We start from the raw sequence: 17488 nt of genomic DNA, 5'->3' as shown, positions 1-17488 counted from the left end.
GCATCAGCCTCACAACCTGCTCCATTGTGTAAAAATCGACACCTTACACATTTGTCTCAACCCGGGAGTAAATCGAAGGTGATTTAGTGGGTCTTGTAAAACGCCGGGCTTTAAGTGATAGCGGAAGATGTTGAAGAATTTAGATGGATGAGAGAAGCTTTGCAGTAGAGTTCTAAAATAAATGTACTCAGCATTAATGTTGCATTAATTATAGCAATGATTTCCAATGTGAGAGAGATTCACTAAGGGTCCCCATAAGTTCTTTTTTTAAGAGGTCCAAACTGAAACACCAGCATTATGAAGAGATGAGATTTAAAATGGCAAATATAATCTTTTCTTGTGATTGCTGTACCTTAATAGCTTTATTAAACTGCTATTTTTATTATTTATTTGATTATTTTTCAGGTAGTTAGAGAGGGTTGTTACGGTCGCCAGTGACAACAGGGAAAATAGGGATCGCTGAGAGAAAGTTCAGTCTTTAGCACCAAAATAATATTAATGATAAGTCGAAGTACATGTATATGTTTATGTGAGCACTTGAGTTTGTTAATGGGGAGATTAGGGCAAATGATCTGCCTTCTTTATTGCAAAATGAGTGTAGTGATAAGCACATATGTAAGAACTATAGGTCGGCCCTTGCCAAAGTGAAGGACATCAGCTTGAGTCAAGGCTCATTACTTCTTCACATCACTTTAAAAAGAACAGATCTAATTTTCTCCCGGCTGTGTTGTACATCTCAATTCACCTGAGCCTATTGTGCCTGTTTTCTGTTTCTCCATCAGGGCCGGTGTTCCCGAGAGAACTGCAAGTACCTGCACCCTCCACCGCATCTAAAGACACAGCTGGAAATCAATGGAAGGAACAATCTCATCCAACAAAAAAACATGGCTATGCTGGCCCAGCAAATGCAGCTGGCCAACGCCATGATGCCGGGCACACAGCTCCAGCCAGTGGTGAGAGCACACGCCGAGTTCACTGGCCACGCAGGCAGCGCTAGCACTCAAACCAGGGTCACATGGGGCACAGAATTACTGTGATAAAAGCTTTTAAGGCTAATATGATCAATTAAGGAAAGTCATATTTTTAGTGTCACCCACTTTGAGTCATTTTCCAGACTGCCCTTTTCAAGCGCTAGATTTATAAACCTTGCTGGTTCATGAATGGATTATATGTGGCCAGCCTTATTCTTTTAGTTAAAAGATTTTCATACTTTTGTTATTTTGTTATTTATAATTGAAACTGATGTAATGAAAGATGTGGATAAACATGGTGCTGACAGACAGAGAGGGACTGGGAAGAAGCGAGATACAGTCACATATATTAGCACGGGTGTTTCCATATACCTTATACAGGTCATTATAAACCAGACTGGATTGCTTGTAATGCTTATATGTAAGTTCTGTTAGCCTGCTTTAAATGAGGTTTCCTGGCATGTGGGCCATTAAAATCAATCTTAGGAGCAAACATGACCGTGTCAAGATTAAACATATTCAATCATACAATGCCAAATGATAAAATAGACTGTATCTCTAAGGCACACACATTATGAGCTAATTATAATGAATAAATATTTGCACTATATGGAGTTAAAAGTGCCTGGTGATTTAAAACAGTGTTTTGAACCAGGGGTACAGGGACCACTTGCCAGGGGGTACTTGGATTTTTTTAAAGAAATGTGAGTTGACTAGAATTTGACCATAAAATGTTCTTTGTTGTACATTTCGCATTTCTCTTAAAAATCCGTCTGTGTGATACATTTGGCATAGGCTAAACATAATAGTTATCACTGGAAATAAACCTATATATTAATGTATCATTTCTAAAGAAACACTAGTATATGATATAGGGGAAGAACTCAGGGGGTACTCAAAACTAAAAATATAGCAAACTGTTTTATAACACTGTCTATGAAAATCATAACAGTATCATAAGAGCAAGTTATGTATAGTTTATTAAATGATTTTAGAGCCATTTCAACCGTAAAGTGCCGTTCTTCAGAGATCTTCAAGGTGACGTCCTCAGCTCCAGTCAGCCCATTCAAACAATGAAATCATCCTGTGGCAACCATGATTCCTTTCACAGTCAATGCGAGCTGTCAGTCAGGCCTGGAGAGATGCTGCTGTCTTCCCCTTTGCTCCTTTATGTTGAAGTGACTGCCCGAGAGTGAATTTGTCTGTGCCTATTCAAAAGAGTTTAAGATGCTGCACGCTTGGACACCCACACGTGCTCATCACAGTTAACTGATGGCTTATCAGCCTTTTCTGCTGCAAAAGGGCTTGAGTGGAAAAGCCCATTGAGAAGAAAGAACCATGAAAGGATTTAGAGAAGCAATAGATCTCCCTGGGACCGCCAAGCCCTCGCACTCTGTTTATGCTGCCGCAGGAAGAGAAAATCAGGTGACAGAGAAGGACGAAGCCGAAGAAGAAAGAGGCAGGCGAAGGAGGCGGGAGGATGAATGGACAGAGCAAAGACAGGAAGGTAAAGAGTGGGAGACAGAAGCACGCTTCAGACTCACTACAAAGAGAGTCAAGACAACAGTGAACAGAACATGGGCTAGGAGAGAACACTTCCAGGAACTATTGGAGTTGAGATCTCTTCCTCTATATGTCCCTTGAGCGTTAGCTTAGCTTCCTGCCCTGTTCACTACTTTTTATCTGCCGCTCTCCTACGTGTTCTGCTGCCCTATCATGTGTGTAGGGGAGTGCTTTCATTTCACACTTTGCAAAGGGTGAACAAATCCTGGTATATTACAGCTGCCTATAACTCAAAGAAGCTATGACTACATATCGCAGGTCAGGAAGAAAATTTGCCAGCTGAAGTTATGATATCTGTTAGCTTCAACACTTACACATACAATACATAAAATCTTCAGCCATTTTAAGTCAGTGCGCTTGTTTATGCAGAGATAAAATGGTGAAATATAACCATAAAGTCAACAGGATGTGGTCACTCCAGCAGTGTCACACTTCTAAAAGAGTGTGGTTTCATGTTTGGGCAAATGGTTCAAGGATGATTTCACCAAACTAAAAGAAGACTTATGTGCGATTGAGTATCTGCTGAATTTATGTCTAGCAAACTGTTTTGTTTTTGTTCTTTAGAGTAAGGCATTTTCTTCAAATGTTTGTGTCATATGGAGGAACTCACTAATACAATATCTATTTACCAAAGTAATGAGAAATGGGTTTCTTCATTTCTGGCAATGATCATGATATTATGAGTTTTGAGAATTACAGGTGCACTGTGTAGTTTTCTTATAGAGGCACCAAAAACCTCTTTTCTCAATTTTTGTTTTGCCAGGAACGCTACACAGAATGGTATAATCTAATAATGGTATAATGGTATCTATCACTATTAAGACAAGCAGCACCACTAACAGTATTGTCTGTCAATGAAGACACTTATGGTTAAATAAATGTAAAATTAATAAATGTAAAATCCTTCAGTGGAACAGTCTAATAACCACACAGTCTGTTATCCACTTAGCAAAATTGACCTCTAGTTCATATGTCACTTATGTATTGTTGTGCTGAAAGAAAAGAAGAAGACACTTAGTTTTTTGATAAAAACTGTTTGTGACATAATGCTATTACTCTTGAATATAACCAAATTATCCACTGACCCACACTGACTGTACCATGTAGCGCAGTATCAGATTTCTTTGTGTAGATCTGTAATACCACTTTCCATGTCTTACCATATGACATCATTCCTCTTTTTAAGCCCAGTCTCTTCAATGACCTCATGCCTGTTCCATCTAATCCTCCAGCTCTGAATATTGTAAACTGATACATGAGCACCTTTAGCATATTTCTTCTACAGGCCTTTGTGATGGGGTCGTTCTAAAGTCCATAGGCGACTACTGGAAAAGCCTTTTTGACATTTCTCCACAATTTTCCAAAAGATTTTAGGAAGAGTGGATCTGTCCGGCCCCGGCTTCTGCTGCTGCTGCTCTATTACTCACTGTGTCCTGTTGGCAAGGACCCAAGAGACTACCCCCAGACCAGTGCTGAGGTCAGGAACGTGTAAGGGAAAACTTAAGAGTGTGCTACATCAGCGAGCTCACTCCTTAGCCTCAGAAAAAAGAGAATAGTGTTTTTTCTTTCATTCCTGATGCAATCTATAGGTGTATTGTGCCAGTGCAGTGTATAGTTCAACCCGTATGCAGCACACGCAGCTTGACTTCCTCACTCGCTCATTTGTCCTGTGATCTTCGGTGTATGAAGCATGAGATTTGTATGTGAACTGCATGTGGAGAAGGTGACACCACATGCTGAGTATAGAGATCATACAACTGTAGCCAAAGTGAATAATAAAATAAAAGACAAAGAAGACTTCATATATGAGGCAGCTAATTATAATCTGACTTTCTGCTTCAAAATGAGTCCCTCTTTGATATTTTATGCCATGATCATGCTGTGCCTCAAGAGTCTGGGTGTTTACAGCCATAGACCCTTCAAAACCTATGTTTCAGAAATTGTGCTAATAACTGACCTTCTATATCTCTCTTGACTCCCGTTAGTTGCCTTGACTTAATTGGCTATTAAAACATCACCACCACCAAATTCAGATGGCCTTTTTAAAGCGAAGGTACCACTTTATAATAACTACACCTTAAACTCTCGAGCATTGGTTTGGCATGCATTTTAGATATCTTCTAGCTTTATGGGGCAAGGGAGAACCAATAAATGCAATAACCACATATCATACTTCAAAATACAGTCGTAAACTGTAAAAAAAATTGTTAGAACCATTTTAAATCATCCCAGTATCAGTCCGAACCTATTGAAAGCCTATGTAATCTGGTCCAAACCCAATAACAACCGGTCTAAAAGTACTCTGAACCAGTCCAAGCCCAATGTTAACTAGTCCTGACCTAGCATAAACCTATTCAAGCCTAGTCTGAACCAGTCCAGACCCATTCCAGGCCAGTCCAAACCCAGTCTAAACCAATCTAAACCCTGTCTGAACCTGGACATACACAGTCCAAATCCAGGCAAAAAATGGTTACAATCCAAAACAAATGTGTTCAAACAAAACATAACCAGTCCAGATTCATTCAGAACCAGTCTAAACCCACTGAAGACCTGTCCAGATTCAATCCAAACCCAGTCCAGGCCTAGTCTGTACAAGTTCAAACTCTTTTAAAACCTGTCGGAGGTCTCGGAACCACTCCAAACCCAATCTAAACATGTCCATACCCAATTTAGACCCAACTAAGCATAGTAATTTATTGAAATATGTTCAGTTAAGATGCAAGAAATCATGCAATGTCACTGCCATATTTCTGACCATTTCAATGTGCCTGTCCCCACAGCCCATGTTCTCAGTCACGCCCAGCCTCGCCACCAACGCCAATGCTGCTGCAGCTGCGGCCGCTGCATTTAACCCGTACCTGGGTCCAGTGTCGCCCGGTTTGATGCCCGCTGACATCCTGCCCAGTGCTCCTGTCCTGGTCACCAGCAACCCCAGTGTCCCCGTGCCCGCCGCCGCCGCCGCAGCTGCTCAGAAACTCATGAGGACAGATAGACTAGAGGTGAGACTCACACGGCACTGCTCTTTACTCAGTCTGAGAATTAGCATAAACATTTTGTCACTTTAATATCAGTCGCAGATTAGAGACTAGATTAACAAAATTCCCAAGTACGCAATAACAGCGCCTGTGCAAAGAGATAAGCTTTGAAAAGTGTGGCGTGCCTACTTGAATATTAAAAGCATGCGTTTGCAAAGCTTGTCTCAACAGTATGTGTGACTTTAATTATGTATCCACACACTCTTTCTGTTACAGTAACTACATCCCATTACCATAATACAGTCATTACTGGGGCTTAAGCAAAGAGGAGCAGACAGTAATGAGAGTATCTCATGCAAACACTTGTGTTGTCAATGCTACGTTGCATCAACAACAGAGAGATGACATTATTTGCCACAAGCTTATGCGTTATACTTTATCAATTTGTAATTTTCTGAAAAATCTTTATTCTTCCATGAAAGCGATCAGTCATGTGAAACAGGACGAGCGCTGTGGTCCACTAGCTGTGTTCAGAAAATCATTAATTGGGCAGTAAGTCAATCTCATCCATTATGCAGCCCCACCCGGGAAACTGTTGCAAGCAAATAATGCGGAAATCGTTAGACAGCGGGCGAGCAGTTAGAGAGAGTTAGCAGGGTTAGCTATTAAATGTAAAGTTAGGCAGCACTAAGATAAATTATGGAGGTGAGACTGAGGAAGTCTCTGGTACGATAAACAAGTGGACAACAACATGCCGAGTCAGGGAACAGGTCAATGACAGGAAAAAGAGACGGCAGGGGAGATAGGAAATCAATCTGGAGACCTAATGTGGCCATCTTGGGCAGGGCAGCGGAAGGACAGAAATAGATGATAATAACAAAGTAGATAGGGCAGTTAGAGAAATATTGGAATGTACGGTGACAGGATTTGAAAACATGACTATTTGAACTGATTATAGATGAAAATGTGGGTAACATTTATAGAATATAGTTTTAAATATGACCAATTACTTATAAATAAATATAATACCATTTCTTCATAACCAGAGACTGTTGAGAAAACTCAAGTCATGGTAGTCACTGGCCAAATCCAACAACTTCGACAGATACTGTATCAAATCTAGCTCATTTTTTAGAAGCCACTTAAAAGAGACAAGTTTATATTTAAATTGTAAGCCACTCAAGAAAAACATAGCTGAAATTCTGTGGAGAAGCAGACATACCAGCTAGTAGATATATAACAGACTTTTTTTTCCTGAAGCACAGAAAACTCCTATTTTAGAACACCATTTTTCTCACACTTTTTACTTTGTGTCTGAAGCAGAATACAGCCATACTGCAGTATTTTTTTTTCTACCTTGTGTAAAGTCATATGTTGCTACCTGAAACCATGGAGATGCACACGGCGCCGAGGGACAGTTACCATGGGGACTGAAATATGATTAACGGGCTTATCTGTTTGTCCAGCTAAGCACTTTCACTTGTTTAGCTGTCTGTCTGATGCATGATTAACCACTGGTCCACGCACCTGCCGCAAGGAGCACCAATTTGCTTCCATTTGCCCTCCCCTCCTGTTTCGTTCAGTCCCAGCTACTCACACTCCCCACAGACTCTCTCCCTCTGTCTGTCTGATCTTATCTCTGTCCTTTACTCATCAGACACTCTTGTATTTTCCCTCTCTCTCGCTCTCTTTCTCTCTCTCACCCACCCGCCTCTCCGACATCTGCCTGACAACAAGGCTCGATTCTCTATTTTCACTATTTTGTTTTCTACTATAATTAACAGTTGTAAAAGTGGGACATTGTTTATAATGTATTTTACATTTTATACGTTATTATTGCATTGTAAATTAAATCTAAAAAATAAATTAAATCTTTTTTTAACTTCGTGCATGCCCTTATTTGTATTTGTATTTATTCAGTGTGTTTTATGTTTTATGTTGCACTTTATCACCAAAATAAGTTCCTAGTTTGTGAACTGTGTTCACAAACGATGGCAATAAAAGGATTCTGATTCTAATTACATTTAATAGCTTATATGACCTGGATATAAGGCAATATTAAACCAATTGAATTATTTGATGCGCAGATTTATTAACATTTTTTTCTATTAAGTTCTGTTTGTGTCCCGTTATGTTAAATACATTTGTGTACAGTTTGGTAGTAAGTAAGAACTGTTTAAAATAAGTAGCGACTCTTGAGTATTGTGTTATTGTTGCCATGTTGACTTATTGCGCATCATGTTTTTCTCATGTTGTGCAGCTTTAGTCCTGAGATATGAATGTTGATAGAGGTTGTAAAAGTCACAGACAGACAGTGAATTTCCCATCCTAGAGACCGGTGATTGTGGATGATGAGCCGTCATGACAGGAGACAGGGCTGGGTTAGTTTGTAGATAACAGCGCTGGTGGCCTTTTGCCTGGCAGCCACTCCACCACAAATCAAATTCTTTATGCATGCAGACAGGAAGACTGGTAAACAGGCATTGGGTAAATGGCTTGTCTAGTCAAAGTAACAGATGGATCAATACAGAACAAGGTGAGATTTCATTTAGTCCAGGTAGCAATAGATGTAATTCATATTCAGCCCTATTCGTCGACAACGCCTTAAAGTTATTGCTCGTAAAGTGTCAAAATTTAATTAAGGGAAAAATATAGTGTGGTAATTTATTTCTATGGTTTGTGTGTTTGTGTGGCAGCAATTTTGTTTGCCCCAGCGTCTCCTGAGAATAACCAGCCCCATATTTCCCATGAGTTTTACTGCACCCTCACTCTCAGTCTGAAGCAATTATGTCCTGTTTACACATACACTGCCCCCCTCTGGCTTGTGCGGGTAGGACGCAGCTCAACACAGTTCAACACAGCCCATTTGAATAATGGCCAAATGTTGTGTGATTGATGTGAATGTAAACCCCAGTTACATTGTGTTCAGCTTATCCATCACGTCTAATGGATCAGCCTGGCATTAACTTGTGATTGATAGACTTCATCAGATGGGACCGGATATTGTGCATTTTGCAGCTTGGCGAAGTTTGTAAGATTTATCGTATTGTTTTTTGCTGTGTACTTCAGGTGTGTCGGGAGTACCAGCGGGGAAACTGTACGCGGGGAGAGAATGACTGTCGCTTCGCTCACCCAGCAGACAGCACCATGATCGACACCAACGACAACACAGTCACTGTGTGTATGGACTACATTAAGGGCCGCTGCTCCAGGGAGAAGTGCAAGTATTTCCACCCTCCGGCTCACCTGCAGGCCAAGATCAAAGCCGCCCAGCACCAAGTCAACCAGGCTGCAGCTGCAGCGGCCATGGTGGGTATATGAAACCACCAGAGTATCATATGTAGGGCTTAGGCGTATTATTCACTCTTAAAAGAAGTATGTTCTGTAAAACTCTATTCTCTAGACTGTATTCAAACAACATATTGAATGTACATGGTAAAACTTGCATTAATGAGAATTGTATTTACAAACAATAATTGGCATTGTTCCTAGTGCATGTGGTGCCAAAAAAGAATTATGAAGAATGTCTTCCACACTCATTTATACACAACAAACACTTATTATGCATTTTATACTAAATCACTGCTGAAATGTTGACAATTACCATTATTAGACACAACACACTCTCCAGCTGTTTTATTAGGCAGGGATCATTAGGAATGAACATTTTACACTGAATATTTTAACATTTTTATGAAAGTTTTACAGTTTCTTTAACACAATCAGTAATATCTGCTCCTATTAGCTCTCACATTATAAATCCAGATGTATTGACATGCTTTACTGTCACAGCCGCATGCTGTAATCATAAGACTGGTGTGTGAAGCTTCCCTTTTTACGACTTTGTGCTGGTGCTTTGTTAGCATTTGGCTAGCTTCATAATCAATAGGTCTATTGACTTTTTACTGTAAACAAATTAGATTTTTCATTAATACAGATAGAAGCATAAATTCTTCACGTTGTTGTAACCACTCTAGACACCACAATAAAGATGACATTAAACTACTGTTATTCTGAGCAGGAGCATTAGGGACATTGATTTCATTTAACCTTTACAGATGAGTCAGGCTTAAATCATTACAGGAAGCTAAATTGGAGACATAATGATATCAAATGAACCATTGTGAGACTTCACCTTTGCATTAGACTCTGTCAAACCTATTTGTATGGACAGACTAAAATCATAATAAATTATTTTTGCTTCCGTATTTTATCATCATATTCATACTGTAAACTTCTCCCTTCAGTAGACCTACAGCCTCAAATGTGCATGCCTGTTATTGTTGTATATTTGCATTCCAATGATTTGTTTTTTTATTTGTTTCTTTTTTGTTTGTTTTTTCCTCACCAACCCACACTGCACTGCTGTCCCATGGTGCACCTCTCCGCTTGCTGGTTTATGTTATTGCGCTTGAACCCCATTGGCCCATTGCCATCATGTGCTCGCTGCCTGCTAATTAAGACTCAGTCGGCTATCAAATCACCGAAGCGACCCCTCGACGCAACTCTAGACCTGGTACTTTGACCTTTCACCTTTTGGCTTGGCATGTATACAGAGCCGATACTTGTAGATTGAGAGAGCTGAGGTGGACTGAGGGGTTGTGAACTGATTGGCAGCAAATAAATAGTTCTGTATAACAAACAGAAGTAAAAACTATTGGCCATGTATAATATAACTCCATTATCAGTTCATGACCTCAGGTGCAGCCTCACAGTGGCATGTAAATAGCATTGTTTCCATTTTAGTGCTGTTTGCATGATCTTCCCATGTTGCATGTTGGACTGTAAAATGTTGCAGCTTACCCTAACTATATCACTCTGCATCACCAGCACTACAAGATACACAATATGTTCTTATAAAAACAGTTATAAACTATATCAAAGCTTTAATGTGGGTAGTTTGGGAACTGTTTAATGTTACTTTGTTTAAGCTGTCTAAATATCAAGTATATCACAGTACAAAGTAGCCACTGCTTGCTTGCTGTTGTTAGTGTCAACTGCAATCAGAGGAATCCAAATCTAACAAATGTCTCCTCTCCCCTCTCTGTCCTGAACATCTCTGGCATCACCGATGGATTCCCTCCCTCCCCTCCTCAGGGGCTCCCTCCTGTTTTGCCTCCTTTACCAAAGAGACCTGCACTTGAAAAAGCCAATGGTGCCACCACAATGTTTAATGCTGGTGTGTTCCAGTACCAACAGGCCCTGGCCAACATGCAGTTCCAGCAGCAGGCTGCGTTCATCCCATCAGGTACCAGGGACCTCCTTTTTCCATCATTTATTGCCTGTACCTGAACATATGTTTTCACAGACCTATTTTATTTATTTTGTTTTTAATTGAAATGACACTGCATGTTGTATGTGACTGAGTGCATACACTCCTGGGAGACTGTTTTAGCCTGAAGAGTGAGTTTAGAAATAGTCCACACAGGACTTATTGACAAAGAATTGCACATTATAAACAATTTAAAGCAGCAAAGGTTTGTGATTTGTCAGCCTCAGGAGTTTCTTTTTCAAATCAATTCCTTACATTTCCACAGAAGTAATTAAAGTATTTTTATGTGTCTACTCAACCATCAGTTTGCAGAGTAAGATCTAATGTGTAGTACAGCGCCCTCTGTTGGAGAGTTTGTAAATAGCAGCCCTGACTCATCAGGATACAGTATCTCTACATCTATATTTTCTATAGTAAAAAGTTGCTTGTTTTTAAGAAATACATTAAGGGAATTCAGAAAAAATCTTTTACCATTTTAAAACTTAAATTTAATTAAATGCTGTTCTAAAATGCTTTTTTTCCCCATAAAATCTCTCAAATTTTCCATATTTTAAATTTGCCAAACTCTAAACCCACACATTTGCCCTCACAAACTTGGCCTATTTGAACTTGAAGTTTCTGGCCGCTGCATAGTCATCTTACACTGTGTCCCATATTCTCATCTGACAGACTAAGAATAGCCTGCCATCGATTCCCTCCAGTGACAGATCTGGACACTCACACTGCATTTGTCAGGTCAAAGCAACTCACACTGAAGATTTTGAAAGCAGGTCATTGAAAACTGGCAATGTGTAAAGATCAGATGACAGGCAAATGGGACCCAGACTTGTGTTTGAGTTGCCCTATGACTTAAGAGGAGAAATAGTGTTAAACTGTAAGCTAGAGGTGAAGAGAGAACTTTATTATGATTTAGTTCATAAAAAAAAAAAAATTAAAAAAATGTTACACTAAGTAGATCAGCTAAAAAGTCATTACAATAAAACATTTAGCATATTATTATGTTTAAATATTATATAAATACCATAAATACATTTAAAAAAGTGATTTCTTTATGGAACTAAAATATTGTAATTGTGGCAGGGAAGCCGGCCCAATATTTATTTTTTCAAAGCATGTCTTGTTTATGTTCAATGCGTTTTTTATTTTGTTGGTGTGACTAATTTGTTTCCCCCCCTTTTTTCTCTTCCCAATTCACTTCCTGTTGCAATGCATGATGGACAGGCTCGATATTGTGCATGACACCTGCAACAAGTGTTGGTAGGTGCCAGCTTTCCTTATACTTTTTTCATTCAGCCCACTACAAAGTGAGCACTTCCACATTCACACAATGACCTTGAAAAGTATTTCCATGTGACATCCAAGTCTATAACAGCTAAGTGCAAATGAAATTATTATTGTGGTGATATTACCTCGCCACAATTGTCTGCCACCTAATGCTTGTTGCAGTTTTAAATATATGCCTGCTTTGAGCCACTAACCTTCAGAGCACCTCATTACAATGTCTGGCTTGGTGTCCCATATAAACATGAGGATTTGAAATAACCTCAATTATACAATACATAACAAGAAGACAATGCATTTGGACAAGACCTGTCATGGTAATAAACATTAAAGTGCAATATATTTCTGAAAAAACAAAACATGTTTATGCCACTGATACTGTAACTCTAAAGAACAATGAACTGTCTAACTTTTCTGCTTGTCTCCATGAAGATGTTTTTGCTTTGCCACAATAAGGCATTAAAAGTATCATGCAATCACAGCCGTTATTCCCAGATATTTGGCCTGGTGGCATCTGCGTGGATCAGCTTAATGCCATGCTGTGGAAAGTTCCAGGCAAAACTATAACCTTTCTATAGGGACATGCAGTGACAGACCCTCCATGAGAAAAGTTACAAAGTGCTCCTTTAACCATATCTTGAATATAAAGTGCAATGAAACACAGTCAAAAAAGTTTATGCATATGGAGTTGTTTATCTGTGGTTGAATAATATAATAATAAGTGTGTAAAATGATATTAATTATTGTGACAGGCCTAATTTGGACATTGTCTTGTTTGTTTATTTCTTTTTATTTATCACACATTACTTTCAGCTGATATTCTCATGTTTATTAGTATCCTCTAAGCAGGCATGGGATGAAGTGTGGTCATTGAAAGCTTTAAGTCTCCTCTGTGGTCTTTCCCCCAAGTTCCCCTGATGCACGGTGCTACTCCAGCCACTGTGTCTGCAGCCACCACATCTGCCACAAGTGTTCCCTTTGCAACTGCAACAGCCAATCAGGTTTGCCTCTCCTGTCTCCTCTCTCTCTTCGTACTTTGATCTGCAGCCTTGTCTTTGGCTAGTTTTGTTTTTGTTGTTGTTCTTTTCATTTTGTTTCTCATCAGTGAAAAATGCATGCACTAAATTAATATTTTTAGGAGATATTTTATACTGACCAGACAAGGCTTTATGACAGCTGAGATGCTTTCCTCCTCTTTGGCAGGTGGATGAAATTAGGCAGCAAGTGCACATTTTATCTATGTATCTATAACTGCCTGCTTTATATTAACTGCCGATACTGGGTTCTCATAGTGTCATGTCTGGTCAGTTACTTTAAGATAAGTACATCTGAGTTGATCTATCCCTATTTCACATTGTCTGTTTTTCTTTGTTCTTGTTTTCTCTCTTTCCCTCTCCTTCTTTTCACTCCCAATCAGATTCCAATAATATCTGCAGACCATCTGACTAGTCACAAGTATGTGACCCAGATGTAGGAGGATCAGAACAGTATGTACTGCGCCGCTTTTCACACTTGGACCATGCCTCCCAAAAGCACACACACAGAGTACTGTTGCACTGCATGAAATGACTTTATATGTCTACATCACACTCACATTTATGCTCATAAAGTGTTTACATGGTTACATGTTTAATACTATCATCAGTGAATGTGTTTCTGTGCCAAATGTTTGCAGATGGAACTGGAGTGTGCTGGTGTGGAGTCGAAGATTAGTTGTCACACTCAATGCCTGTAACAAAGACAACACTTAAGCCAACCGGAGTCCATTTGGTTTGGATCTGCATGTCGCCATAGGAGTCGGGGCTATCTGGGACTGTTTCATGTGTATTTGATACACAGTGGTAGTACTAAGTGAAACTTCATTGACATCATGGACTGTCCTCTGTAGAGGCTCTTACCTTTATTCACCAGACACACTCTGAATGTCACTAAGAGGTACATGGGTGGCGTCCTGAGAAGGATATGATTGTTACATTCATAGACAAAGAATCATCTTAATTTGTGTGACTCTTTTGGTTGTTGGTTGGTCTTTGACCTAAATGTGTCCATTTGTTTACACGAAGGTGCACCTTGTATTTGAGTTGAGATAGAAATATTGAATAATATGACTGAACCACATATGCATGCACAATAGCAATTTTGTTAGGACTTTAGTTTCTTAAACAGTAATAAGGGAAGTGCACTCAGAGGAAAATGTGTTACTGAATGTCTGTGAGGTGTCTTTAAACCTTTGTAGCCTACCTTCTATCTCTGAAGCACATGTCTTTAAGCTTACAGGTCGGCCCTGTACAGTGCCATACATCGCCCACACCAATACCATTCAGTGGTCATGCAAAGTGTTCAACTTTTCCCTTTAATTCAGGCCTCCTCTTAAACAGGAATGGTCATATAAAGCCTAGATCTCTTTGGATCTCAGTATCATAATTGTTAATTGGATTCCTAAAACTGCTCACTCTGTTTATTATCCTCACGCAAATATAAATTTGTTCCAGACTTGAGTTTTACTTATATTTTAACAGAGATGGATGAATTAATCTTGAAATGGTGTATTAACTTTAAATCAAAAGTGTGGAAGTTATCACGAGAGAAAGTGTTTTGTCCAAACTGCTGTGACATGATGCAACTAATGTTATGTGAGTTTATTGCTTGTTTGGTAATATTATCTGAGCTAGATTAAATCTAGTGTATATTTAATAATATTTGTTTAAACCTGAAAACTGTTTTCCGATAGTCAGCCAAAGTCTTATTGTGTCACTGTTAATAGAGATATTTATAGGTATATTGGTGGATTTGAAGACAGTGTGGTGGCATAGGTGGTTAGCTTAGATCTCTAGGACTATTTCTTTTGTGTTCTGGGTGTTCTTCAGGCATACTCAATCAGTGGATAGTACAGGGAATGTGGCAAGAATCAAAAGACGATTGTAAAACCCATCCAAAGCCTTAGAATGTACCATCAAGTCAGCACAATGCAACACGCCATCTTGAACCATCCAGTTGCCTAACCCACGCCATAATAACAGAGCACTATGTAATGTCACTTTTTGTTCAGTTCTCAACTTCTTCTTTAGTGTTTTATTTGAATGATATTTTGATATTTTGTTTGGAGTTGTTGTGTGTTTGCCTTATCTATTTATCTCTTACAATGAATATAAGGTAGTGTGTATTGTGTGTTCTCATGCACAGTTTCCTGAAATTCCATGTACTTCATTTTAGTATGATTGTAGACTCAGTATTTTGTACGTTATGCATATTGTTGAGCTGTATGCATATTGTTCATTTCTCAGTCTTTTGTGTTCCTTGAACAAAGATGTTTTATATAAGTATCTAACAGTGATGAATACTAGAGCAAAGAGGCTATGTTGTCACTGAGGCAACAGTTGCCAACTGAGTCATATTTTAATGATTGTAAGGTTTGTAACTAGTCATATATGAAAAAAAAAGAATATTATAAAAATGTAATTCTTAGATGTTTAGAGTAAAATGTTATTTTCTACTGTATCCATTTCAGATAGTAAGTATTGTTTCAATATTTTTACTCTCCCTGGAAATTGGGCCATGTTGGAAAACAAGCTGCATATTTGATCACTTTTGGGGTTGTAGAGTGCAGTCTGCAGAGTGCAGTCTGCAGAGTGCAGTCTGTAAGGGCTGATGCAAACGGGTGGGGCAGACTCTGCAGGAGAGAGAGCTGATGAAGGGTGACTTTTTTGCACTTCTGTACATAGTCAAAAAAAAGAGAGAATCATGTATATTGAGATCTTATTTTGAATAAAAAATTCTGTCTATAATGACAAGAAATTTTGCTAGGATAACAAAAAAAACCTTAAAGGCTGAACAAAAATGCTTGCATCAAAGGGCACTGAGTTGACACTCCTGATCCCTTTCTGAAAAGGCCAAGTGTTGCTCTTCTTTTTTGTCAGCAGCTTGTAGTTTGCCAGGTAACCTTTCCGGAGCGTAAGGGCCTGCCTGGGTTTGTCTGTAGGACCACGCCCCCAGGCCCAACCAATCACAACACGTCCTGTCTTTACTTTTCTCAGAGGGGAATGCATGTTGAAGCAGATACATATACCGTTTAAGATCACCACACAGTACTATTGAATAAGAAAACATGTTACACAGAAAGATGTATTTACACTATACAATATCCTATCAATGTAATGGAATAAAATATGTATATGAAAATAAAATAGAATAGTGGTTTATTTAAAAAAGACATCTGAGAATATACTCACTAAGGTCTCACTTCTTGGAGAGTTGAAATCCATGCAACACAAGAACCATAGCTCTAGTATGTTCCATGCAACACAAGAACCATCGCTATAGTCTGTTCTTTCTGTTTGTAAGCTGTGCTTTTAGTAGATGAATCTGACCAGACTCAGTTATAGATTTTATGTCAACATCTCGCACAGATAAAAATGTAAAACTCAAAGTTTAGTAGTTTGGCCATTGGTTTGAAAGTCATGTTTGTCATCTCTCCAGAGCCTCATTTGTTTAGTAGTTTGGCCATTGGTTTGAAAGTCATGTTTGTCATCTCTCCAGAGCCTCATCTCCTACAAGCACGCATGCTTACCTTTATGATATGATGTGAACTGAAGTTTTGATTTACTTTTTTCTTTGTCGATTGTTTTCTCGGCTTATAGTGCTAAGATGATGTATTCTGTCTCGCTGCAGTTTGTTTCTGCTTGTTTTACTGTGCCAGGCCCCTGGAAGATGTGTCATAGCGGCCACCTCCTATTGAAAAGCACCTGTAGAAACTTGACCTGCCGAGCGCTACAGTTTAAAGCCATACTACTTACACTCATGGGAGGAAATGTACAGGAGCAGGGGACACAGAGGTGGGGCTGATGTCTGGATAATATGTGCTTTCTTCAGACTAACGTCCTTGACACATTTTCACACCGGGCCTGTGCTGCTATATTTAATTCTTGCTGTAATGATGAAAAATATAATAAAAAAATCTAATTGATCTGAAATGACTTGATGGTATACTTCATTTTTTTATATTATTGAGAAGTTGTGACCATTGTTTTGCTTGGTTATTTTAGTTATTTTGGAATTGGTTATACAACGCAAAGAATCACATCACTTTAAATGTACTATAATGCACAGAACAACAATATGAATGCAACTTTTTATAGTAACCTACTCATCAAGTGTGCTACTAAGATAATCATGACTAACTATAAAAGGGATGTCCACCTTTTCATAAAAAATTTAATTCAGCATGCTATAAATGGTGCTATAATATGATGGTGTACAGTTAAATAGTGTAATCCCACATAGCCAGACAAATATATGCCCATTTTAAAATTGTGTCTTCTCATTACAACCACCAGAGGGCGCCAAATTATTACATTACAGATTTTCCATTTCAAACTGGGCCTGATTGCCAATAAACTACATAGAATTGAACAGAATTGTAATTTAAA

At 38.9% G+C, this 17488-nt stretch overlaps 1 protein-coding gene across 13 annotated transcripts in view; it reads left to right on the top strand.

Annotated features, from left to right (window-relative positions):
• Nucleotides 1–17032, top strand: part of LOC117380143 (muscleblind-like protein 1) — a 52201-nt gene extending 35169 nt beyond the window's left edge. For 2 of the 13 annotated variants that reach the window (XM_033976883.2, XM_033976882.2), the window contains exons 3-10: nt 783–953; nt 5315–5533; nt 8579–8818; nt 9972–10025; nt 10607–10757; nt 12003–12038; nt 12972–13063; nt 13738–17032. In XM_033976883.2, coding sequence (XP_033832774.1) covers nt 783–953; nt 5315–5533; nt 8579–8818; nt 9972–10025; nt 10607–10757; nt 12003–12038; nt 12972–13063; nt 13738–13797 — 1023 coding nt within the window. In that variant the 3' untranslated portion in view covers nt 13798–17032. Of the gene's footprint in view, nt 1–782; nt 954–5314; nt 5534–8578; nt 8819–9971; nt 10026–10606; nt 10758–12002; nt 12039–12897; nt 13064–13479; nt 13550–13737 lie in introns of those variants that run through there. The other 11 variants (XM_055225965.1, XR_008648913.1, XM_055225973.1 and 8 more) reach the window with 11 other exon arrangements.
• The last annotated feature ends 456 nt before the right edge of the window (nt 17033–17488 follow it).

This window comes from Periophthalmus magnuspinnatus, chromosome 13, assembly GCF_009829125.3.
Source record: "Periophthalmus magnuspinnatus isolate fPerMag1 chromosome 13, fPerMag1.2.pri, whole genome shotgun sequence".
Taxonomy (NCBI): domain Eukaryota; kingdom Metazoa; phylum Chordata; class Actinopteri; order Gobiiformes; family Gobiidae; genus Periophthalmus; species Periophthalmus magnuspinnatus.
Note: the sequence above shows the minus strand (reverse complement) of the source record. Positions and strands in the feature narration are given on the sequence as shown.